Source organism: Schistocerca nitens, chromosome 6, assembly GCF_023898315.1.
Source record: "Schistocerca nitens isolate TAMUIC-IGC-003100 chromosome 6, iqSchNite1.1, whole genome shotgun sequence".
In the NCBI taxonomy this organism is placed as follows: Eukaryota; Metazoa; Arthropoda; class Insecta; order Orthoptera; family Acrididae; genus Schistocerca; species Schistocerca nitens.
This window is the reverse complement of record NC_064619.1, coordinates 341,801,038-341,827,258: the sequence shown is the minus strand read 5'-3', so window position 1 is coordinate 341,827,258 and position 26,221 is coordinate 341,801,038. Positions and strand designations below refer to the sequence as shown.

At 42.3% G+C, this 26,221-nt stretch overlaps 1 protein-coding gene across 5 annotated transcripts in view; it reads right to left on the bottom strand.

The window, feature by feature from the left end:
• The window catches only part of LOC126262227 (SUN domain-containing ossification factor), a 288,931-nt gene that overhangs the window by 18,181 nt on the left and 244,529 nt on the right, over positions 1–26,221 (bottom strand). For 4 of the 5 annotated variants that reach the window (XM_049958678.1, XM_049958679.1, XM_049958680.1 and 1 more), the window contains exon 2: positions 259–478. The exons of the other annotated variant lie outside the window; for it this stretch is intronic. In XM_049958678.1, coding sequence (XP_049814635.1) covers positions 259–464 — 206 coding nt within the window. In that variant the 5' untranslated portion in view covers positions 465–478. The remainder of the gene's footprint in view (positions 1–258; positions 479–26,221) is intronic. 5 annotated transcript variants of the gene reach the window in all.

Sequence of the window (26,221 nt, the reverse complement as noted above, 5' to 3'; positions counted from 1 at the left end):
AGCCAATCAAAGCTTTCGTAAAAGCATTACAACAGTGCAAGGGGAAACTCAATCTCGTCATTCTCTGATATAACATTACATGCTCCCAGTCATGCAGGTGGCGAGGACCATTTAGAAGAACAGCAACAACGGAGAACGAAACAAAAATAAATATGAATGTATGCTGAAAAAGGAAAGTTAGATCCCTTTACACCGGTCAAATGCATGCTACTCAACACCGCAGAGATGTGCACCATCGTGGCAAGACTGGGGGCTTACCGGTGGTACACCGGAGGGAAGGCCCAGATGATGCAGATGACGGCGACGTAGAGGAGGGCCATCTGCAGCAGGCGGAAGGACGCGCGGCACCCCCAGTAGCAGGGCCCGTGGCCATCGCACGCGGCCGAGGACACAATGACGCACGCCGAGGCGGTCGCAGACGGGGAGCCGGCCAGCCGCCTGAAGCCGCACACCGGCGCCTCCATCAGCAGCAGCAGCTCTGTTCAACCAACACGCGCCGCCGCCTCAGCACTCGCGCACGTCCGCGCCCGCCACTTAAAGCTCTACTGCACATGCGCGTGCACTGACAGGACAAACGCCACAGCACGGTCTACAGGTGGCCTCCTAACACGTGTACGCTGACCAACTCATTTGTCCCAACCAATACTACACATTCTTTGACAACTTTATGATATTGAAATTCGTAACTAGACTTACGTGTGTGCTCTAGAATTTCAGTTCCCGAATTTGCCGGGGTGTTACACATTTCTCAGTTATCTCGACGCAAGACGTCATGTACCGTTCGTCAAACTTCTCTCGATCGCTCTGCTCCCGATATGTGAAACGGCGGACGTGTGAAAAGTTTGGGCCGCTGTGTGTTGTGTAAGGACACTGCAGGGCTGGATTTACGGACGGTGGCGCTCTTATTGCCCAAAAAATTACTATTTCATATTATAAAAAACGTACGTAGCGATGAAATTGAAAGAAACCTACGATTGACTCCCCATGAAACGGGTAATCAAAAAGTCAGTACAAATTTGAAAACTGAATAAATCACGGAATAATGTAGATAGAGAGGTACAAATTGACACACATGCTTGGAATGATATGGTGTTTTATTATAACCAAACAAATACCAAAGTTCAAACAATGTCCGACGGATGGCGCTTCTCATCTGATCAGAATAGCAATAATTAGCATAACAAAGTAAGACAAAGCAAAGATGATCTTTACAGGAAATGCTCAATATGTCCACCATCATTCCTCAACAATAGCTGTAGTCGAGGAATAATGTTGTGAACAGCACTGTAAAGCATGTCCGAAGTTATGGTGAGGCACTGGCGTCAGATGTTGTCTTTCAGCATCCCTAGAGATATCGGTCCATCACGATACACTTGCGACTTGAGGTAACCCCCAAACCCAATAATCGCACGGACTGAGGTCTGGGGACGTGGGAGGCCAAGCATGACGAAAGTGGCGAGTGAGCACACGATCACCAAACGACGCGCGCAAGAGATCTTTCACGCGTCTAGCAATATAGGTTTTTTTGTTCTAATAAAACCCCATGTCATTCCAAGCATGTGTGTCAATTTTTACCTCTCTATCTTCACTATTCCGTGGTTTATTAAGTTTTCAAATTTATACTGGAATGTAGTCAAATTAAATCGGGTGATGCTGAGGGAATTAGATTAGGAAATGAGACACTTAAAGTAGTAAAGGAGTTTTGCTATTTAGGGAGTAAAATTACCGATGATGGTCGAAGTAGAGAGGATATAAAATGTAGACTGGCAATGGCAAGGAAAGCGTTTCTCAAGAAGAGAAACTTGTTAACATCGAGTATAGATTTAGGTGTCAGGAAGTCGTTTCTGAAAGTATTTGTATGGAGTGTAGCCATGTATGGAAGTGAGACATGGACGATAACTAGTTTGGACAAGAAGAGAATAGAAGCTTTCGAAATGTGGTGCTACAGAAGAATGCTGAAGATAAGGTGGGTGGATCACGTAACTAATGAGGAGGTATTGAATAGGATTGGGGAGAAGAGAAGTTTGTGGCACAATTTGACTAGAAGAAGGGATCGGTTGGTAGGACATGTTTTGAGGTATCAAGGGATCACAAATTTAGCATTGGAGGGCAGCGTGGAGGGTAAAAATCGTAGAGGGAGACCAAGAGATCAATACACTAAGCAGATTCAGAAGGATGTAGGTTGCAGTAGGTACTGGGAGATGAAGAAGCTTGCACAGGATAGAGTAGCATGGAGAGCTGCATCAAACCAGTCTCAGGACTGAAGACCACAACAACAACAACAACAACTGACTTTTTGATCACCCGGTATATTCGTCAAAGTTTTAGCTTGAATCCCATCTTCCTTTTTGTTTACTAGTTCGTTACCTATTCGTGAAACACATGGCTTTCTCATACCGCTAATCGTGTAGGACAGACTACTTTTTGAAAGGCAGTAATAGGTAAGATGCACGGTGATGACAGCTGACAAGTAAATCGGTCCCAAGTTTACACGAATCGATGCGCCTATGTATAAAGTGCGTCACTAACAAATGTCTTGTACAATTTCATTGTCAGTTTATAACTGCGAGCCCATACTGCTTCAGCTAACACGGTGATACGTTGGGTTGTCACTTGTCCAAGTGAGCAGCAGTAATATAATAAAATGAACAGCAAGCTAGGGGAGGAAATTTTACGATTTGTGCAAAAAGAAAGAATGAGACCCAGATTTCGAGCTACCGGTACAGTTCCACCGTCAGGCAGTTATCTAAGAGCTAATTAGCAATCGAATAAGCGGATGCCTGGGATCTGATGCAACTGCACTGTTTAATGCTTTGAGTGCGTCATTACTGTACACTTGTACGCGGCAACAGAGTGATATAATGAAAGTTTATTTCATTATTGGTTAATTAAACAGTGATTTAGCTAATATAATGTAACTTTATTTTATCGCTGTTTAACTGAACTAAGACTAAACTGTGATGTTGCCCATGCATGTTTACCTTGGTACGTAACAAAGACAGCTATTCTTTACATGTGTATAAAGTACGCCATGCGCTCTGCTCGTGTCTTAAAAAATGGCGCACCCACTCTTAAGATTAACAACCGCCCTCAAATTGATGTCAACAACTACCCAACGACAGTGTTACTTACTTGTCTTCCATGCATTCAAATTAAATGCATTCTTTCAATGCCCAAGGACTATTGAAACGCGCACATGGATGTCTCCGGCGTTCTATGCCGGAGACTGTCTTGCCTATGCGCATATATCGGCCTTTAACTACTGCCTACTTCAGTAGGTGCACGGTATCACATTACATTCAGTAATTCTCTCTGCTCCCCCGTCTTCTCAGTACCCCATTTTCCACTCTATCTACCCACCTTGAAGTCTCTATGCATTTTACTTCCCACCGCTGATGTGGACAGTGAGATTCCTTTCTCATACAGTCTCAGGAAGCACACGCGATAAGCCAGCAGCTACTTCCTCATTTATTCTACTAGCAACACAGCACACTGAAATGGAACGTTTCGACAACGGTTACAACACGATTACACATTTTTTCATGTGAGGTTGGCAGGAGTGGTCCGAAGGCGCCCTACTCTTAACTATTACGAACGAGGGAGCCTAGCGCTCAACGAGAATTTACACTGCGAAGGGACTATTTCAATGACGGTATTGTCATCTTCAACACGGTAACTGGCTAGTCGATGGTGGTCGCTGCAAATGCTGCGTTGGGACCACGAATCAGGAATTTATACACACTCGAAAAACGTGATATTGAAGTCGAAGCAGAAAGAAGTACCCCCGACATTAATGATAATACAAAATATTGGTGTGGCCACTATGTTCTCTCAACTTGAACTCAACGTGCAAGCTAGTTATAAGACCTGTTGTGAGAGGGAGTGTACCGGAAGGGATCTTGGGTAATACCGTCGTGCGTCATGCTGTGACGTTTATCCTGTCAGTGCACAATGAAAAGGATGGCAAACACTGTAATTTTCAAGAGCTGTAGTTTCTGTTCCAGTGTCACTGATCATTGATTTTTTTTATTATGGAGGGGGGGGGATGGGGGGTTACTGTACGCTTTCTAAATATATTTTCATCCTGCAAAACCTGATGGTAATAAGCTACTGTTACTGTTTGGCCTTAACTGTTACTTCAGAATAACCGAAACAGGACCCTGATAATACACAGACGATGCAGTCTTTCCCGCAAACTAATGTACACCTTGATCCACTTCGACCACAAAAACTATCCTTACTGTTGATTGCAGCCTTAATTCTCATAGTTTAAATTGTCAACACAGATAGTATTTGTAGTGTAAGCTGGATCTAAGTAGCCACTAACCACAGAACATTATGATGCTGGTACACGCCGTTTTTTCCCCACAATCTGCGGATGTTTTAATTTTTTCGTGTTTGTGTTTTAAATTGCGGATTCCCGTCTCCACTCCGCTATCTGTACCTTCACGTATCTCTGTCAGCGTGGGAAGTGCAACTCGAGCGCCTACGTCCATGTTTATGTCCACATTTGCAGTACGCACAAACTTGTGTGACATAGGGTACTACACAGTCTCACGTGAGTTCCTCTCCGCTCACAGATCGATTGCCGAGATGGCTCCCGACACGCCTCTTCACTTCTTCCGTCATTTCTGGTGTATTTAGGAAGATGAACAAGAAAGGCTCACGAAATTGACAGGTTTTCGCTCACGAACGATGCCACCATTGCAGACCCGTCATTAGCAGTAAAACTTGGAAGTTAAAGAGTTTGGTATTTCATGTGTGTGTAACTGTGATCCCAAGAGGCCACTGTCGCCCAAGATCAGGTCGCAAATGTTTTTCTAATATTTCTTTCGGCCGAATTTGAATTGAACGTTGCCAATTGCCTTTACATTTATTTATTTAAAAATATTACTACTATAATTTTAATTGTTTATACACTTTTAAGCAGAAAACAAGAATTGTATATGCACCCTAACTCTAGTGCGTATTTTGAGTTGTAACATAATGACGCAGTCAGAACAAAAGTATCACCTCCACTGCAAGCTGCGGGCATTTAAAAAAATGTCTATCGCATAAAGCTCCACACACACGCATCCTAACGGTTCACGCTAATGAAATGGATTTAGTGTTTCTAAACTTTCAGAAGTTTTCCGATTCAGCACCACACTAACGGTTACTAATCAAGTATTTTCGCGCAAGATAATCTGGACTTAGAATCTCTTCACAGGCATAGTTGATCCAGCATCCAAAATAACGTGCAGACACCCAAGCAATACTGTTCGTGTTGCGAGAACGTGTGACAGAGCCCTTGTTCATGTTACACATTAATGATTTAGAGAGAAGTATAAATTCCAATTTCAGTTTCCGCACTATTCACCAAAGTTGCGCTAATACCCAATCAGATCATGGTCAAATATCAGCTTGGTCCAAAGAGTGATAACTCGTATTAAAAGTAGAAATACGTAAGCGTTTTGAGCCTAACAAACGCAGAACTGAAATAATCCTTGAACTATGTGAAACAGTCACACTCAACAACCTTCATGTCACGTTGTCATATGTCGTAAATATATCCGAGACTAATAATACTCGGGAATATTAAGTGCAACAATTACAGCCTCTGTTGTACATGAAGCAGACGCCAGGAATCGTTCCACTGATAGGGTATCAGAAATCTTACGTTGCTCTTATCTAGGAAACTTAAGTCATCCAGTAAAAAAGGGTGGTCAGTAAAAAAAGGCGCACAGCGCACAACTAGTTGTTGCCGTAGACTTGCAAGCAGCATGTTGAAGAAATACAAATTACTTACGTACTGTGTATCGTACAGCGAAATACGTAGCTGCACAAAGCAATGTACAAGAGTGAAGTATTACTGGTCATCAGCAGCAAGCATCCACGTAAACGCAAGCAGTTGGCTGTGTAAGTGGACAGCCCAGCGGCTCAAGGTCAGCATGCGCCCCGCCTGACATGCAAGCACCAGACCACTGCACTCTGCGCCACAGAGTTGAGCTGTTTCATATACGAAATGCATGTGTAAATTATATATATAAAAAAGGGGACTGCAACACATCCTCCTCAAGAAGTGCTCGCAACAGTTGCGAACGCCTGTGTGAGCAACGGGTATCAGACATGATCCAGCTCCACAGCGTGGCAGCTTTCTGAATGATTGTTTCTTGTTTATAATTATACCTAGCGTAAATTTCGGGTTCTGTTGTGCGGAGGGGAGGAGGTAACTTTGGCCAGCCAATGTTCTGGGCCTGCAGCGAATTCCAAAACATCTGTGGACATGCACCTTTTCCGTTACATGCAGAACGAATACGCTTTATTGAAACAAGAATACCAATGATATACTCCATTTCTGGGCTAAGATTTTATGCCATCTAATAGTTCGTTATAAAATCAGTTTAATTTCCTTAACTGGAGTATCGTATTTCAGTTTCTTTTCTGTAAGATTATCTTATTTCAGATTTGTTCTCTTTATGCAATTAAATACCCCCTAATAAGAGAGTTTGTTCTCCTTTGATATCTGTTCGCGTTTTAGCTGGCATATCTTAACGCGAAACAGTCTCTAGCTCTTAACTGTATTTGGTGTAGCATCTCACGAATGTCCAGCCAAGCCGATAGAATCCGTGTTACGAATTGTATGCTCAAGTTTCTTCAAACTAAGTTTTCGAATAAAACGCACACTTACGAGTCGCCTCGTGTCAAGAGAGACGCATTTGTCGTGCGGATGATTCCGAGATGTTGCAGTCCGACGTATATTCACATGAATCCTCTTTTACCCTGAGAACACACTGCTGACAGCGTTTACGTTCCATTATTAAGAGCTGAACCTGACTGTCGGCATCCCTGCGAGAGAGGTTCCACAGTCGCGATCTACCGCCTTTAATGAAGCAAGCACAAGTTTATGAAATGCCGAATTCCTTCAGCTGTTTGCCGTTACCGATACTTGCTAACCTGCTAATACGCTGGAGGAGTACGAATAGCTTAAGAAATGCTAAGAATGTAAAGGCATTAATATCCGTTCTACAAACGGCAATGGAGGTGTGAAGCCTGAACTACTGTTCAGTACATGCGAGCGGACGAGCCCGCTGCTAGCTCGTCGCTATGTTGATAAGACTGTGCTGTCTGTGGTAACATCGCCCTTGCAACATGCCCCAGTCAGCATTTTTCAATAGGGCAATGCCCTGTTAATACAAATCTCGCACAAATCTGAAAACTTCTCGAGTTGCGCAGATATTTGTTTCTTAGGTCCGAGTGAGCCCTCCTATTGCCGTCCATGTATAACAGGCGATCATCTGCCCACACGTAAAGAAAGTGCGATGAACCGTGTACCAAGCGAGATGGAGTATATGCACTTATTTTCAGGAGCTGGACCCATTCTCTCCAGGTATTGGGTTCAAATACCAGTCCGGTCATCCTGATAAAGGTTTAGCAAGGCTTCCCTGAATTCCTTCGTGCAACGCCTGGATGGTGTCTCTCAACACGCCATGGCCGATTTCCGTCGCAGCCTTCTCTAATTGAGCCAATGTGATCCATAAAGTGAACAGTGTGTGTCAAGGGTACAAAGCACTGGGATGACTTCCTCCATGGCGATGACCGAATACCAGTAGCTAAAGCCATTATCTCAGTGCACCAACTGCACGTCAGATTCACCCATCTATTGCCATTCTGAGTCGGGTGTGCTCGATAACACGAGTCTATACTGCTTGCATAAATTTAATTGCAACTGAGACGTTTCTGGGCTTATGTATGGTGCGCTTATGGAATTTTATGCGTGTGCGTCTAGCAGCACATGTTTTGTATCCCAGTGTCTTATCGTAAGCCTTATGCCAGTTGTGTTCTCGTTTGCCGCAGGAATTAACAAAACCTGATGACATAAGCTTGCAAAACAGCCAAAGTCTCCGAGGGGAGTTTTAGGGAAGCCTGATTCTTCCGAAAGTACAGCGAGAACTTATTGCCTGTACGTCATCGACGACGGAAGACTACTACTCTGCATCCATTTAGCGCATTCTCATGCACGTGAGCGTATCTCGACGCCCGGCAGGGCTTCGCGGGTCACGCCAGCCCGCACGCGAAACCAAAGCCTCTTACTGCATTCCGGCAGCTTCTAGCACCTCCTAACAAGTGGAAACTGCCTTGTGCAAGGTCAGCCAAGCTGTCGCCTTCGTAAAAATAAAGCAACTAATACATCAGTACCCGGGCTGTGCTAGGTTCTGATCCATCCTACATCTAAGCTGCATCGTGTACTGACATTTGTAGTCGTATATTGGCCAACACCGGAGCTAATGACGAAATGACATTATCAAACGGAAGTATGCGATCTTATAAATGTTTATACAATAATTTATTACGTCTAGATCATCTAATAACTAAAATTTTCACATTACCGGTTTCGGCAATTTATTGCCGTCTTCAGATATTAATTTATTAGAAGGTTCGTTATGATATATAACAATACAAGTTATGCACTCTGAACATCACGAAGTCGCATAAAAAGTCACTGAATTACACGTCGTGTCGTGACATCGTGGAAGTGCATAAACCGACCGGCAGCTACTCATCAGCTAATCCAAAAAACACTTCGTGAATGCAGCAAACGTTATGAAACATTTATCGTCTCCATGCCAGACTGCACGCAGCAGTCAAATGAAAACGAGACAGATTGAAAACATTAAATATATTTTTTATTATTTCAAAAATAATCGTAACCATTAACACAGTCATCGCACTGTGAGACAAGACGCTAAATGCCTTCGTGGAAAAATGTTTGGACTGCCTATGGAACGGTAGTTGCACCCTGGCGTACACCTCTTCGTCCGAAACAAATCGATAGCCAAGAACGCCTTTCTCCAGGACTACAAGAATACGAAAATCGTCTGGGGAGATATCGGCACTGTATGGAGGACATATACGGACTTCCCAGAGAAGCTTCTGCAGAATACTCTAAACAATCTGGCAACATTTTGGTGGGCCCACATGTTGCCAAAGTTGTTCAGAGTACGCTGCAGAGGTTACACTGGAAAGCCCTTACACATTATCGATTCTGTTCCGATCTCTCCCCACGAGATTTCCGTATTTTTTGGAGCCCTGAAGAAAAGCATTCGTAGCCAGCTATTTGCTTCGGATGAAGAGGTGCACGTGTGGGTACAATCCTAGTTCGTAGGCAAGCGCAGAAATTTTTCCATTAAAGCATTGACCGTCTTGTCTCATAGGGGGATGAATGTTAACAATTCTGGCGACTACTTTCGAAAAACGTTTACTTGCTTTTTCCATATGTCTCTTATTTGACTACCCCTTATACGTTTGCTAGTGAATACTAATATGTAATGTACATACACAGTAACCAACTGCCACTATAGTTAGCGTTAACTCTATGAAGTTAACACGTAATGACCATTTGGCTAATACACAAACGTCTTGATTTTGTGGAAAACAACTTGTAAGGGGGGCAACAATCAAGCTCCGTTTGTCTGCTTTGAAGTTATTGGAATCATCAAAAGTCCTTGCCAGTAACTTCGACGCTTAACCCAATTGATATTTGTACTGAATCTACCTAGGAAAGTCTTTCTGAAATATGAGAAGTGTTGTTAAGAGTTAGCTTGTACGTCACCAAGGGGGACCCCGCTGGATGGTTAACTGTACGTGAAAACTTAATGCTACATGTTTATTACTACTACTGCGCCAAAATGCGAAACATACTACGTTTTGATGTGAAGACCGCAATAATAGATAGAATGCCATGTGATGCACGCAGAATACATGTGGTGTAAGTCTATAAAAATAATTGTTTTTAGAAAAGAGGCGTATCGGATCTTTTCAGAGGAATAGCGAACGATGTCCCTAGCTGAGCTGTTTGTTGCCAAATGGCAGCACTTCACCTGGCAACTGAAACAGTTGATAATTATTTCAGAATACAACTGAAGCAAGATCACACTCCGTGCTGTGTTTCGCTGTTTTGCTGTATTACAGCGGATAATCATGACTATCGTCAGAAGTGTGTTTAAAAAAAGCTAAAATAGCATTTTAAAAGAACTGTGAAACAAAATTAATTTTCTGCCATTTATATAATTTGTATGTGCTGTTTTAAAACAACCTGTTTTGAAACCTACAGTAAAACGTAACTTATTTATTTTTCACTAATTTAACTTCGTGTTTTAATATTTTTTTGTATTATGTATTTTCGTTATAGGGCTGCGAGAGGAAATCGGAGAAACCAGTGAGTCGTCATTAAATCACAGAGGAAGAAACGAACACGAAATACGCAGCTCGGGGAAGACCAATAACAAGAAATGTCTCCGAAATAATGGTCAAGATTACACAACCAGAAAAGGAAAACTGACTATAAGTAAAGTTTTTATTCTGAGAATCTGCTCACGCCGATTAAAATGCTCCTCAAGATTAACTGAACGGAAGTCCATGAAGTGTTTTAGTCTCTGGAAGCTACGTGACTATTCACAAAATGTTTATCTTCTAGGACCATTGCAATCTTTCAATCAAAGAAATGGCCGTAAATGGTTCTGTAAAAGAAAAATCAACGTCATTTAGGTGTTTCCTAGAGACGGCAAACCAAAGCATACAGGTTTACAAATAATTTTTATCTTAGCGCTTTCATATATCTGATGGATGACAGTACCACTGCATAACAAAGCCACAAGCTTTTGCAATAGTTAAACCGCGTGGCAAGACCAGCCTAGACAAAAGTTAATGATATTGATCATATAAAATAATTTCCTGCCTATTAGTCATTACACAAGAAATAAAAATCACACAAGGAAATATTTAAACGCAGATTTATATACTTCCAAAACGTACAGTATGCACAGATAGAAACATAATGAAGGGCATAAAATAAGAGTAAAGGAGAAAAGCTATTACAATGGCTTTTCAACTAAATTGAATCTCTTTTTAAAGCTACCATCAAAAGACATGCAGCTTCTGTCATGAGATTAACAAGAAGATTTCAGTTAAACACAATGAAGCTAAACTGTTGTACATGAAAGATGAAGAGAAGTGAACTTAAAAGCTGCTCCGGCTACGGAGGATCTGAAATTTCATGCAACAAGTATTTCAGATGACATTAGATCTATGCAGGCACTCCTGTTTCCGAAACTGTCCACATAATTAACATACAAGTGCAACCTGTATGTGAACGACTTTGGGACACATTCATTTAACAGAACAATGGAAGATGTGGGGTGAAACGGAAGCAGGAAGAGGATCAGAAGACCTTTCATCTTTCCTTAGTGGAGTATATGAAGAAACATGTAAAACATTTCAAGCAAGTGATTTTATATCCAGCCGGCTGCAATCGACAGAATCTGAGCACAAAAATAACAGATCAAATTTCTTGTGTCAGGGCATTCTTACCTACCAAATGACATCGACTAACTTGATAGAAGTAAAGAATTGGAAATCAGCCGCAATGACTCGCCACCTGACTGGGTAATCAGTGTGAAATAAAGAAAACTCGTTTTAAAGTAGTTCAACTGAAGCTTACTGACATAACTAGCAATAAATTGGAAAAAGCATTGTAAATCGAAAGAAATGTTGTTGATAAAGTTCATTAGCTGGAAATCCAATGGCAGAAATAGTAAAAAGGATGTGGATTTGCACTAAAACCTGAATCCTGACAAAAATTTGATGAATTCTTTTTTTAAAAAAAAGAAAGATCAGCACGACAGCCACCAGAAGAACATATTCCTTGCATTTCAAACACCAGTCAAATTGCTCAGAATGACGCTGATGCGGAAAACAATGATAAATGTGTGTGAATATGTAAATAAAAGTTATCAGTAAAAGAATAGAGATGGCAACATTAGAAATGAAAATGTTACGTTGTGCATTAATTATTTTGTAATAATTTTTAGCAGACTACTGAAGCAAGTCCATAATTTTCGTGTAAAAAATATTGTCTTAAATGTTTATTCTATGTATTCCATTCCGTATGGAGCAAGTGCAGCAGTTTCCTGTTTGCCAACAAGTTACTCTTAGGTTTGTTAAGTTTATGCTTTTTTATTCTCATACATCTTTCACTTCCAAGATCTGAAACCGTTTCTTTGGACTTGCACCACTTGTATTCTGAATGCCTCGTATCTTTCTAACATTCATCGATAATGACGGTAAGAATTCAAGTCATTGAGTATTACGTTCCAAAATACGTTTCGATCATCAGGCTCCGACTAACCTTAGCATTTTAAAGGGGAAACCAAAGCACCACACTAAACTGTTAAACTGTCCAGCGTTAGTTACTAGAACCTTCGCCAGAAAATCTTATTAAATAGTTTTCTTCTCATTGTGGTAGACGCAGGAGTACAAGTGATGGCACTGGATAACTTTCCAGTAATTGCAAGCACAGCCGGACATTTCAGTTCCCAAATGAGCAGAAAAACTTATTTTACTCGAAATGGGTCTAACATGGGTAACAAGCTGCTGGAGAAAAACTGACAGAAGAAAATTGTCGAAAACACCACTCATATGAACAATGCAACATCCTGGGAGATACGTTTTTGATTTACTCTCCTTTTCATCAATTTTCTTTGCGTAACTTTTCAGTAAGTGGATTCCTCAAATGCAGCGTAATTCCGGAGGGTCTGCTGAACATCCTTCTACGGCAACCACACCCTCTTCATTGCACTCAAATAGTTCTGTAGATGTATGAAATTAAGTGGAAGGTAGAGTACCACATTAGGCGAGTAGGATGGATGTTTAAACAATTTGTGCATCAAATCCTTGTTTCCACACTGCTACACCATCTTTGTGAGAAACTCCACTGACACGAAGACATCCTTTGTAGTTAAGGCCTTTTACTTTTTCATCCAGTGGGTACAGAAGGCATGGGTATTTCTCAGCTTTGGTAGTAATCTTTAAAAGGGCACTATTATTTAGTGGCGTCTGGAGGCTAAATCGTTCAAATGGCTCTGAGCACTATGGGACTTAACTTCTGAGGTCATCAGTCGCCTAGAACTTAGAACTACTTAAACCTAACTAACGTAAGGACATCACACACATCCACGCCCGAGGCAGGATTCGAACCTGCGACCGTAGCGGTCGTGCGGTTCCAGACTGTAGCGCCTAGAACCGCTCGGCCACCCCGGCCGGCGTCTGGAGGCTACATTCGGATCGGAAACTTAATACGAGTAACCACTTGACTATAATCAATCTGGAAGAACAAAATATCTTCTGGTGCATGTCTACTTGCATCAATCCCCATTATTGATTGCTTAGCAGCCTTGAGTAAATGGATTTCTTCATATCTCTCTCTCTCTCTCTCTCTCTCTCTCTCTCTCTCTCTGTCTGTCTGTCTGTCTGTCTGTGTGTGTGTGTGTGTGTGTGTGTGTGTGTGTGTCGGTTCACTGGAATTAATGGGGGCGGCGAGATTTTTACAGACGCTTCCTTCCGCGATTCTGCATGACAATATTATGTCAAACAGCTGCTGTGCGTCATAAAAGCGCAGACGGCAAAGCGCACTCTTACTTGGTATCATATCTCAAACTGAAGTGCAATTGCACGTGCGATCTGCTAGAGACAAAAGCATGGCTGCGAACTGTGCGCCGAACAACATCCAGGTGCTACTTACTGAGAAAGCACTCCAGTTGTGGCGGCAGATTGCGCGAGAAGAAAATATCCGATTCCAGTACGACGCCAGCTGATCTTTTGTACGAGAACTCATTTCTCTGTGGTAAGGATTCGTTACAACGGCGCCGGAGTTCACACATGGTGGTCGAAGCAGACGGAACAGCTGAGAGCGCGAGCGGCGTGAGTTCGCCGCCGCACCTGCATCGGAGGTTACGTGTCGCGACACCATGGGCCGGCGGCGGCCTGCCCCAAGGTTACGAGTGCTAACAGGATTGGAGGCCCCGCGCCGATACGGCACAGCTGATGGGGGCCGGGCTGGGGACGCGTGCGAAATCTGACGCAAGTCATGCGCCGCGCGCTGCAACTTTGTGACGACGGTACTTGGGACGGAATAAACCGACCGGTTAAAATCGATCAGTGCTTTATTTCTGAATAATCGGTATTTATTTGGTCTCTGTTATAATACGTATTTCTTTTTTACTGCTAACCAGGTATAAAACCGATGTATCGGTTTGCCATAGCAAATATAATAAATTTTTTGTTTTCGAAAATAGCTTTTTAAAAAAGAATTTTGTGGGGAGATTCTGCGGCTTCTGAATGATTAATATCGTCTTTGCATGATTTTTTTTCTGATGAAAGTAGTCAACTTACAGAACAATACAGCACAGGTGTATTTATGAACAGACTGGTCACCAAGTATTCTCCATTGGATAAAATCATTACTGAAATTTTAAGAGTTAAAAAAAATGGCTCTGAGCACTATGGGACTTAACATCTGAGGTCATCAGTCCCCTAGAACTTATAACTATTTAAACCTAACTAACCTAAGGACATCACACACACATCCATGCCCGAGGCAGGATTCGAACCTGCGACCGTATCAGTCGCGCGGTTCCGGACCGAAGCGCCCGGAACCGCTTGGCCACAACGACCGGCCTTTTAAGTGTTGTCATGTAATTGTTCCTGGCAGATCTTATGTTTTGCCCATTATCCGAACAGTTCATCTGAATTTTTTAAAAGGGCGTTTTTGGTTTTGGTTTTGCCAGCAAAAGTCAATTGTATTCAAATTCCCATTTAAAAAGTAATGATATACACTCCTGGAAATGGAAAAAAGAACACATTGACACCGGTGTGTCAGACCCACCATACTTGCTCCGGACACTGCGAGAGGGCTGTACAAGCAATGATCACACGCACGGCACAGCGGACACACCAGGAACCGCGGTGTTGGCCGTCGAATGGCGCTAGCTGCGCAGCATTTGTGCACCGCCGCCGTCAGTGTCAGCCAGTTTGCCGTGGCATACGGAGCTCCATCGCAGTCTTTAACACTGGTAGCATGCCGCGACAGCGTGGACGTGAACCGTATGTGCAGTTGACGGACTTTGAGCGAGGGCGTATAGTGGGCATGCGGGAGGCCGGGTGGACGTACCGCCGAATTGCTCAACACGTGGGGCGTGAGGTCTCCACCGTACATCGATGTTGTCGCCAGTGGTCGGCGGAAGGTGCACGTGCCCGTCGACCTGGGACCGGACCGCAGCGACGCACGGATGCACGCCAAGACCGTAGGATCCTACACAGTGCCGTAGGGGACCGCACCGCCACTTCCCAGCAAATTAGGGACACTGTTGCTCCTGGGGTATCGGCGAGGACCATTCGCAACCGTCTCCATGAAGCTGGGCTACGGTCCCGCACACCGTTAGGCCGTCTTCCGCTCACGCCCCAACATCGTGCAGCCCGCCTCCAGTGGTGTCGCGACAGGCGTGAATGGAGGGACGAATGGAGACGTGTCGTCTTCAGCGATGAGAGTCGCTTCTGCCTTGGTGCCAATGATGGTCGTATGCGTGTTTGGCGCCGTGCAGGTGAGCGCCACAATCAGGACTGCATACGACCGAGGCACACAGGGCCAACACCCGGCATCATGGTGTGGGGAGCGATCTCCTACACTGGCCGTACACCACTGGTGATCGTCGAGGGGACACTGAATAGTGCACGGTACATCCAAACCGTCATCGAACCCATCGTTCTACCATTCCTAGACCGGCAAGGGAACTTGCTGTTCCAACAGGACAATGCACGTCCGCATGTATCCCGTGCCACCCAACGTGCTCTAGAAGGTGTAAGTCAACTACCCTGGCCAGCAAGATCTCCGGATCTGTCCCCCATTGAGCATGTTTGGGACTGGATGAAGCGTCGTCTCACGCGGTCTGCACGTCCAGCACGAACGCTGGTCCAACTGAGGCGCCAGGTGGAAATGGCATGGCAAGCCGTTCCACAGGACTACATCCAGCATCTCTACGATCGTCTCCATGGGAGAATAGCAGCCTGCATTGCTGCGAAAGGTGGATATACACTGTACTAGTGCCGACATTGTGCATGTTCTGTTGCCTGTGTCTATGTGCCTGTGGTTCTGTCAGTGTGATCATGTGATGTATCTGACCCCAGGAATGTGTCAATAAAGTTTCCCCTTCCTGGGACAATGAATTCACGGTGTTCTTATTTCAATTTCCAGGAGTGTATTTTACTAAAAACGTATTTTTCATTCTAAATAGTTGCAGAAAAAGACGCTAAAAATTTTACACAAAAGTTAACTATGCCGTTTCTATAAAATAAAAAAGAAAATTAAGGCCTGAATAAACTTTACAATTCATTCATAGAACAGAAGTAAGTTCATCTGTTGCTGTGCGTCTACATAATATGCCTTTATCTGCTTGCAGCCCTTACAAATGGATAACTTAACACGAAAAATACAGCTCTCCGACCTTAGTTTTCACCCTTTAGCATTGACTACTCAAAATGGCCAAACAGTGGTATGAGCAACATTTACAACATGATTTTTAACATTTAAAAAAAATCAGGAATAGGAGACTAATTCTTTGTAGTATTCAAACTTATTACTTTTCGAGAACAGCACCGAACGGTGGACAGACCATGTTTTCTTTTATGTACCTATTTTGATTCTATGCAACTTGAAACGTAAGGACCAGAAGGAGTCTTCGTCTTTTTTTTCTCAATCTTTGTGCCATGTCTACGTTTATTGTTTGAAATAATAGCAATAAAAACAGAAAATCTTATTTCACAAACCGGTTGTTTTGAGCGATTTGAACAGACACGTTAAACTGAAGATGACAACCGGTTTTACTGAAAACCGGTTGTTTCAGCAATAACCGCCATCACTAGCCGGCACCTACAGTGGGAGCTGGGACTGTAGCGGAAATCAAAGTCTGAGACTGAGCGATTGGTTTGTTGCATGGGAGATTTATTTACCCTTTAAGGCAAACTGAAAATCTTGCCAAGGTGGGCAGCGTGCAATCTCAAGTGGAGCACTGTCACACGCTACACGGAATTAATTACCAACTGGAACACAACAGAAACAGGGCGTACAGAGAATTTCTTACCCTTGTTGCCTATGTCGCTTCGCTAGTTATATCCGTACAACTAAAGGATCCTTCAAAGACTGCGCCGGTTTTGAATCGCGTTGCTTATATTTGTTCTACATGAAATTTATTCGTAGTTGCTAGTATAGACAACAATCAGCTGTATAACGGAATGACAATGAAAATTTGTGCCGTAACGCAAGCGCTTATCATTAGGCTATACGAGCACGCCCCACAGCCGGACCCAAACTTACATATACACAGTCAACCATGTGTAGACACTCTGTACTCGAACATTCATTATGTCTATTACCGTATAGATGAGACGTTTTAATTGAAAGTAGATTGCCCATTGTCGGCTGGTAAATACAATATTGCAGTGCCTATGTTGTTCGGAAGTACGATACAATTCCCTCGGGCATGCAGTACTGCGGCGACCACAGCCAGTATGAAATACATGATGTGTTCGCAGTTGCGAATACAAAGAACCATCATTTGTATAAGAGAATGACGACAGTGAAAATTTGTGCTGGACTGGGATTCGAACCCAGCTCTTTACGGTAGCAGTTGCCGTAATCGCTTTGGCTACTCGTGCACGAGTCATGGCCAGATCCAAACTTCCACATGTCGTCCTTCCTGCGTCTCAATCAGCTGACGGTTGTTCGTTTACCAACTGCGAACACATTTCATATGTTTCACAACAGTCGCTGTAGTGCCTTTTCCTTTGGACATGCATCGTGAATGCATGTCCGTACAAACACTGCATCGCACTTCTGAACAAAGGTAGTGTAACACAGTATATTTTATTTGTCGGTTGAGCACATTGTTGTGTACCATTTCAGTGTCCATAAAAATTCTCATGTCGCTTCGGTCTTAATTTCTCGCATTTCTTCGTTGTGTACCGAACCAAAGAGGAGAAGCTGACTACAGCACTGCAACTGCTAATAGCGGAAACATTTTATCAAAACTGACAGTTATGCAGCAACTGCCGGATGTCTTCGCGCACTGGTAGTCTGCAATTAAGCACCTAATGAACTAACAGTTCGCAGACTTACTGCCAAGTTCAATGAACGGGGTTCAACACTGAACACTAAGAGTTCTGGGCCCCTTCGCTCTGGACGATCTGCGCAAAACATTTTGTTTGTGGCAGCCGTTTGCAAGGGCGCCCACAGGATAGTAGTTGCTGGTGGTGGGCCAGACCTGGGAATATGGAATATTTTTAATATTTTGGAAGAGGAATAAACTTTTAAGTTACAGGTCCGACGCTCTTAAAAGCCTGCGTAATATCAGACTTCCATATATTTTCTGGAAGTCCGCCTCCGTAGCGCAGCGGTAGCGATACCGCCGAAGTGGCGTCAACTAAATAGACTTGCAATACGGCGGCCGGAAGCCCGAAGGGGATATCCCGGCCAATAAATGCCATACGATCATTTCATTTCCGATTTTCTTGAAAGAAAACGATCTGCCTACACTATTTTTTTTTTCCTTTACCTGAGAGCCCCATCCCTTGACCTTGCCCGCGCGTATGGGTGCCCTTGGCTGTTAGAACAGTGAAGTCGGTTCTTCGCCATTCACAAGAATTGGGAATGACTAGGGTTGCCATGTCCAAGACTAGGAAAGCCAAACTATGCCGCACATTTTGCCCTACAAGCCAGAAAACCTATTTATAGAGTGTCAGTTGGGTTTTCAATAATCAAACATGATGAAAGACCTCAAGTTTTGACAAAATTTCAAGTTCACAAAACAGAAGAAAATGCTACTAAAGTCAAAAACATCAGAAAAATCCCTCAAATTATCAGAAATACAAAGCGGCAATATCAAAAGGATCTATTGAGTTCCACTGAAGAGAACTTCTACAAAACTAATACCAGATAGCATTTCAAAGCCTCTGATAAACATTATGTAATTACAACCCTCCCACACTATTGCTGATAAAGATGGAAGAATAGCCCTTAATAACAAGTAAAACGCAGAAATCATGGCAGAAGCATTCAACAAGTTCTTGAACCGTGATTAACATGAAAAGCTTTTAACAATAGACACATGCACCTCTGTAAAAACCAAATCAGAAAATATAAACCCACCTACAGTACAGGAAATAGAAACTGCACTTAAAGGAATGGGAAACTAGACAGCATGTGGGGGAAATCAAGTGTTTGCGGAAATGTGGAAGCGTGATGGTAAAACAACTCAGACATCTTTACATATTATTTTACAAAAAATTGAGCAACAAAAAATTCCAGATGAATGGATCCACTTTGTAAGATAAGAGACAAAATAGATCCAGACAACTGTAGAGGACCCTCGCTCTTGGACTGTACATACAAGATTTTCTCCAAGATTTTACACAATTGGATCAAATAACAGCCGGATAAGGAACTGGGGGAATACCAAGGAGGCTTCAGACCTCTGAAGCTATGCCGAACAAATAATTACTCTGAAATCAATCATGGCTTATTCGCAAACGAAGCAAGCCTCTCTCAATTACATTTACGGCTTTTAAGAAAGCATATGATTTGTTCAGAGACCCGCACTGTTAAAAAATTTTGAGACGTTTCGGACTCCAACGAAAATTAAACTGATACAGCTTCCTAAATAAATAATTCGAAAATTAAGTTCTGAAGGGAACTTACTAAATCATTCTCGGTAAAATCTGGTGCAAGGCAGGCAAATGGCCTGTCACACCTTCTTCTGAATTGTGCCCTTGAATACATAACGAGGGAATGGTACAAGCACAATACAAAGAACATTAAGATAGGAACACAGAAGGACGACATAAAGTTTAACTGCTTAGGATTTGCTGATGACCTCGCTCTTCTCGCCGACAACATTCAAGAAACCAAACAACAAATACAATCATTACAGGAAATAGTCCACAGTATTGGCCTTGAAGTATCTTTTGAAAAAACAGAAATAATGCTAACCGAACCGCCAATGGCAAACAAAATTAGAACTGGAGAAAAACAAAAACTGTTGAAAAGTTTAAATACTCGGGAGAAATAACATACAACCTCAATGTGAAACCATCATGACAGTAGAATAAATCAACTGATTAAAACATCGTATTACCAAGAACACACACAACAAAAAATGCATCTCAATAGTCACAGAACAAATACTACACAAGTCACACAACCGCAAATAACATCTAATAGCGAAACTATATCCAAAACAACTAACACTGTAGTAAAATACCTTACTTAAAACAGAAAACATGCATAAATAATATAAAAAAGACTGAGTTTAGAGTATAGCTTCAAATGAAACAGTTTATAAAGAAATAGAACCAGTGACAGATTACAATGAAAAAGAAATGGATCTCTTTCCTAGGACATTTGATGGGGGCAATAGAAAACAGGACAAGCATGAGAATAATTGCGAAGTCATGGTATAGTAAGAGCGGCATCAGATGGATCGCAGAGAGAAAGAAGGACATGATCAAATTACAGATCACAATGGAGGATTTGAAAGCCAAGACAGACCCATTAATGATACTTCAAGACACACATATCACATTACCAATAAAAATTAACAGAGAATCGGAAGGGTGATTTAGGGGGAGAAGAGCAGAACAACCTAATTCATAATATTAACTACAGTGATCCAATGTAGGACAAAAAAATTAAAAATAATCAAATTTAGTCATTTGTTGTGAGATCAACCTTAAACATGTTTAAACTAGATAAACTGCCAGTAAACAGCCTCTACATTTCCCAATTATAATAGCAACTGGAAGTGCTCAGTCTTCTTCCTGAGGTAATCTTGTAACAAACTAAATAGATAAAATGCCTTCGCATTTGTAAATATTAACAACAATCAACCGTACAATGGAATAACAACAACGAAAAGTTGTGCTGAACCAGGATTCAAAGCCGCTTTACGCGAGCGGTCGCCTTCCAATGGCTATATGAGCACGACTTAATGGCCACAGACGAACTTCGACATGTCATCAACCATGTCTAGAACCTGCACTCATACAATCATTATGTATTAGAGGATGAAATCCGGGATTTGAGTTCCGGTCCGGCACAAATTTTCATTGTTATCCCATCACACAGCTTATGTCCATATTCGCGACTGCGAATACTTTTCATATATTCCATAACGGTTGCACTCGCCGCAGTGCCTGTTTCTTCGGACACGTGCGCATATCCGAAGGAACATTGCATTGTACTTCTGAACAACACATGCACTGGACTATCCTGGGACGGAAAAAGAGATTCAATAACTTTGGCCATTTCAACTAGAGTTATAAAGAAAGAATACTTCTCGTATGAAATCATTTTATCAAGAACGTTACTTTTCTTGGAAATCAATTCGCGGAACTACTGATATGATAGTGTCCCTACAAGGCTACGAGCTACGCGCGAGCGTGATGCAGTGGGACGTGTTAGCATCGGCTAATCGGCACATTCTACCATACTTCGCCTCGCTCGCTCTGGGAGTACATGATTTTGACAGAGTTTGGATCGCTCGATCTACGCGAAAAATGTGGGACACAGTCGTAACTGCAGTGAATGGCATATTTATATATCCTTATGGGGTATCTCCTTATTCCGCCTTATGGTTATTCCTCGCACTAACGTAATTAGCTTGGAACCGACCTTAGTCGTGCGTTCTCTACTACATCGCTAAAAACCCAGACAAGTCGGACTTTCGCATATTTGGCCAGACACGACCGCAAAAAGCTGGACACCTGTCAAGTACGGCGATTTCTCCAGCATAACCTTCAGTACCACTTTTACAGAATTCTGTTAACGCAGCAGCTGAAACAAGCCGCCCGTGAGAAAATGCGACAGTTTGTTGTCTAGTTCCTGAGAAGTCGCTTTTGAGAGGAACATCTTTAGTGACGAGACTTACTTCTATTTGATTTGTGACTAAGTAATACTGGCGTATCTGAAGGTCAGAAAATCCTTGCAATGTCCAAGAGAGGGTAGAAATGCATCCACAGCGAGTGATGGTTTATTGCGGCTTTTGAGTAGGCGGCATAATCGGCCTTTATTTTTTTTCTACAAAATGAGACTGAACAAACTGTGACGTTTCATGGAAGCCTATACCGTATCTAAAGAGATTTTTGTCATCCTCGCTTCAATAAAATGCACGTTCAAGAGTTGCGGTTTCAGCAGGACGGTCTCGCCTGTCACACTTCCGCGAAACAGCCTACTTGCTTCCTGATCGTTTTACCGATCGCCTCATCTCGCATAGTGGTGACCAACAATGGCCAAAGAGGCCATATGCAGTATTTTTCTTTGGGGGTTATTTCCAATCATTGATGGGTCAGTCCCCGAAACATCCGCGAGTTAAAGGAGATTCGACGTGTTGCGGAATTCAAATAGTCTTATCAGGCAGTTATTGAGAATTTCACGGAAGAGGTCTTGCATGCCAACGCAACAGGTGTGGTCATATGCTAGACATTTTCCATTCCTGGAATGGAAAGGTGTGGTGATGAAATTTATGTATTTTGTTAATGCGTTTTGAAAGATGTTCATAATTTGATATTTCAAAACCGGTACACTTTTTGAAGGACCCTATACCTTGCACGGCGATCCTGAAATCTTCAGTCATGTATGTTGATTCATGATCTGTCGTCTCAGACGCGAGCAACAATACCGATGAGACTTATCACGGCTTGCTTGAGCAACAATTAAACGTTGATCGGCACTTTCGTTTGACAAAACTCTGCACACTCTCATGTAAGAAATGTTTATTCCAGTGTAATGTGTGTGCCTACACTTAGTCCAAGCAGTCCACTGGGCGCTTAATCCGGATGCATTATTTTTTCCTAAAAATCGAATGTCTTGTTTGCACTTCCAGGCACCATTTAATAAACTAAAACCTCTTAGACGGAAGAACTTTTCTTAGAGTTTCCTTGCTAGCGTTTAAGTCCATTTCAATGCGAAAAATACTGGGAAGCTTTTTGCAGTGTTGGTATTTCATAGTATTGTTCTAAATATCGCAGAAATTGAGTGATACATTCACCCATATCCAAGAACCGGCTGTCCGCGAAGACATTTAACCGCTATCACTTTTCATGCTCATACGGCGAGGTATCGACGCACACTACTTTGAACTGAAATGTGGCTATACTTAATTACTTGAACAAGCTGGTACTCGCTATGGCCCGATCTACGGTCTGCTATATGGAGTAATAAGTAATTATTTTTTTTAAATAACAGTTACACTTTGCCACTTTATGTACTTTTACAACAATTAGTTTCATAGTCAATTACTGAAATCATTGTTACAAGATGTAATGGTAATACGTGTACTGAAAACAAAAATAAATGACGTCTCAACAGATAGTTAGGCATAACAAACTAACTGCTCTGAACAAAGCGAATCATTTCACCAATCAACTTGGCAATTTCTTTTGTTTTGATAAGAGAATTTTGGATTTATCCTAGTCAGCCTAAGTTACACAATTCTTAGTTTCCTATAGCACTGGTGGAGTTTCATACACTCTTCATAAAAATTTTAAATATCGTTTTACAGAAGTAGTAATAGAATAGCAAAACCTTTTGAATGGCTTTTTTTGCAAATTTTACAATTCGCAATATTTACGTTAACCTCACTGAATTCCAAAGCACATCGCACGCTTCGTTATGATCAGTTTTCTGGCTCAGAAGCGTTGATAAATGCAAAATGGCTCACATCCGGAGTAAATGAAATGCTTATAAAAGAAAGCACTCACAGAATAACATTAAAGACTCGGACTTTTGACTGCCATCTGAAAGTGTGCGTTCCCAGTTTCCATATCCAGCGTATTTTACGCTTGCCTCGTCTACCTCGGACCTCATCGGGTCACACAGATTTATTGAGAACACAATTGGACTACTGGAAAATCAAAACATTTTAGGTGGCCTGGCTTGTCTTCGGCGTCAAAAAACAACTACCTAGTATTTGAGTGAGGTAGAAGAGTCTGACGATTGACATAAACGTATAAGCAGATCTCTTTCAGCATCTCTGTCATTGTGTGTATTGGAAAATTATTTTTATGACGATTATTTCAATGTCTACAGTTAAGTTTCCAGCAGCGCTTGATATAGTACTGTGGAGAATATGGACAGGGCATCCAGTTCCCTCCACATTTTTTCCTAGTAGTTCTTTGATTTGGTAAAACATATTCCGATGACCGCGTCGATGAAGCCCTCCGAAGTTGGCATTGGTACTGTCTCCACAAGTGATTAATTTATCTAATGAAATCTGCGCTTGTCTTAAAGTGTCTAGACAAAACTTCAATTTTGTTTGATGTTTCGTTATTCAGGGAATCAAACTTCAACAGCTTCTGTTGGACTCCGTCAGTTTCAGTGAAGTATTGAACAACTTAAGAAACCTCTTTTCATTCTTGTGGTTCGATGCGTCGGTGCCCATGCCATGAAATGAAACTTCTTGCAATTGTTTTATGCATTAGGACATCCTTAAAAGTAAGCTGTGATAAGTTTATTACACGATAAACAGTCAACAATAACACTTTAGTCATCGGAGTGCTCATTACTATACACTTCAAGTCCTATATACCGGCAGTAAACACTTCAGACATTACTAACTTGCTCTAGTCGTTCGTATTACGTCCAGAAAGAATCGTCTTATCAGACCGCTATTCAAATGGTAACTGCCCGATTCTTCCGCGTGGTGCTGCTTAGATAGTTCCAGCCCTGTACTGCTTGACAAGTCTGATATTTTCTTGAATGATAGCCGCTAGATTTAGAAAATGCTTGCATCGTCGATACAGGATACAAAACATGCAACGCCATCTGCGAGACGACCTAGCCAGCATAAACTTGTTGACAAACGTTAACAGACTACATTTACATGTTGCGCTAACAGATGGCGTTACTTCAGTATTTGTGTTTAGCAAAATCGTGACAAAATTAGGTCCTGCCGGGATGTCGGGACGAGAAGGTATACAACGGTTGGCAACCCTAGCATACTTTTTCGTTGTTTCTGGAGGTCTTGGGAAATTCCACTAATCCGGTCCGCAGCTCGTAGTCTTGCGGTAGCGTTCTCGCTTCCCGCGCACGGGGTCCTGGGTTCGATTCCCGGTGGGGTCAGAGAGAAACTATCTCGTGATGACTGGGTGTTGTGTATTTTCATCATCATTTCATCCTCATCGACGCGCAAGTCGCCGAAGTGGCGTCAAATCGAAAGACTTGCACCAGGCGAGCGGTCTACCCGACGGGAGGCCCTCGTCACACGCCATTTACATTTATTTTTTCCACTAATCCTCCCCACTGTGGACAAAGCTAAAGCTATTTGTAAATACAAGCGGCATTCCTTTGTGGTGGGTGGAGGCAGCTTAGGAGACAGCGTACCTCGGCCGTCCTGAGTATGTGCACAACGATGTTGCTCATTCACGTTTTGAGTTTTGCACTTTTTAACTCAAACTTAGAACCTTTACCTTCAGTATACTCTGTCTCAAAATTATCCGAGGCGGAGTCAGAGGTACAATTTCGACCCGAATTCGCGACCTTTCCGAGCCAAATGCGAAGCTCAGTTAAACCCCTCTTCTGAAGGAAGTCGGAATTGCGACGCAACATTATACGCTACTACTTTTTTTTTAACACCTTAATTCGTCTGCTAGTTGTGTTGCTGTCGGTGCTATGGAAACGACGTACATGAAAGCCATATCCAGTTATAAAACTTTCTCGTACCAATATTAACAGAATCTCAATAATGGGGACTAGGACCAATGTAGTCTTATTGGTGAAGATGTGACTAACATTATGAATGTCCAAAAAAACAATCTTGTTTATTAGTGGCTAGTAAATTTCATTGAGATGCGAGCGTCAAACATGCTCAATAGATTCCTATACATAGTACTATCCGAAGCACTAAAAACCTGTCTCCACAAAACGAAAGATATTGGAGGTATGTATTGAAGTAAACAGGAGCAAAGCTCCTTCCTAGGCAGCATCCCTGGTCGAATTGGAAGCACTATCCGACTAATACCATTTAGTACCTTTTGCATGGTTAGAAAAACAAAGATGAGGAACAGAACTCACTGTTCCTGTGTTTTAAGGCTTCTAATAAGTTAGTTACAAAGCTAACGATAGATCTACGTTACACAGGCTTCTGTTTGTGCGCATTCCAACGAAACTGAACAATACAAATAGCATATAAAAGAAGGTTCTTACACCGAATATTCCCACCTCCGGGAAGTCACATTCTATAAAAATTGTAAGCGTTGTATGTGTAAGCGTTTTAGCTTTAGCAGAAAAGTGTCAAATCATTTAGATCTGCTAATAAAGTTATTGCCATAAAGAAAATAACTTCTTGGTCAGCGCACTTGA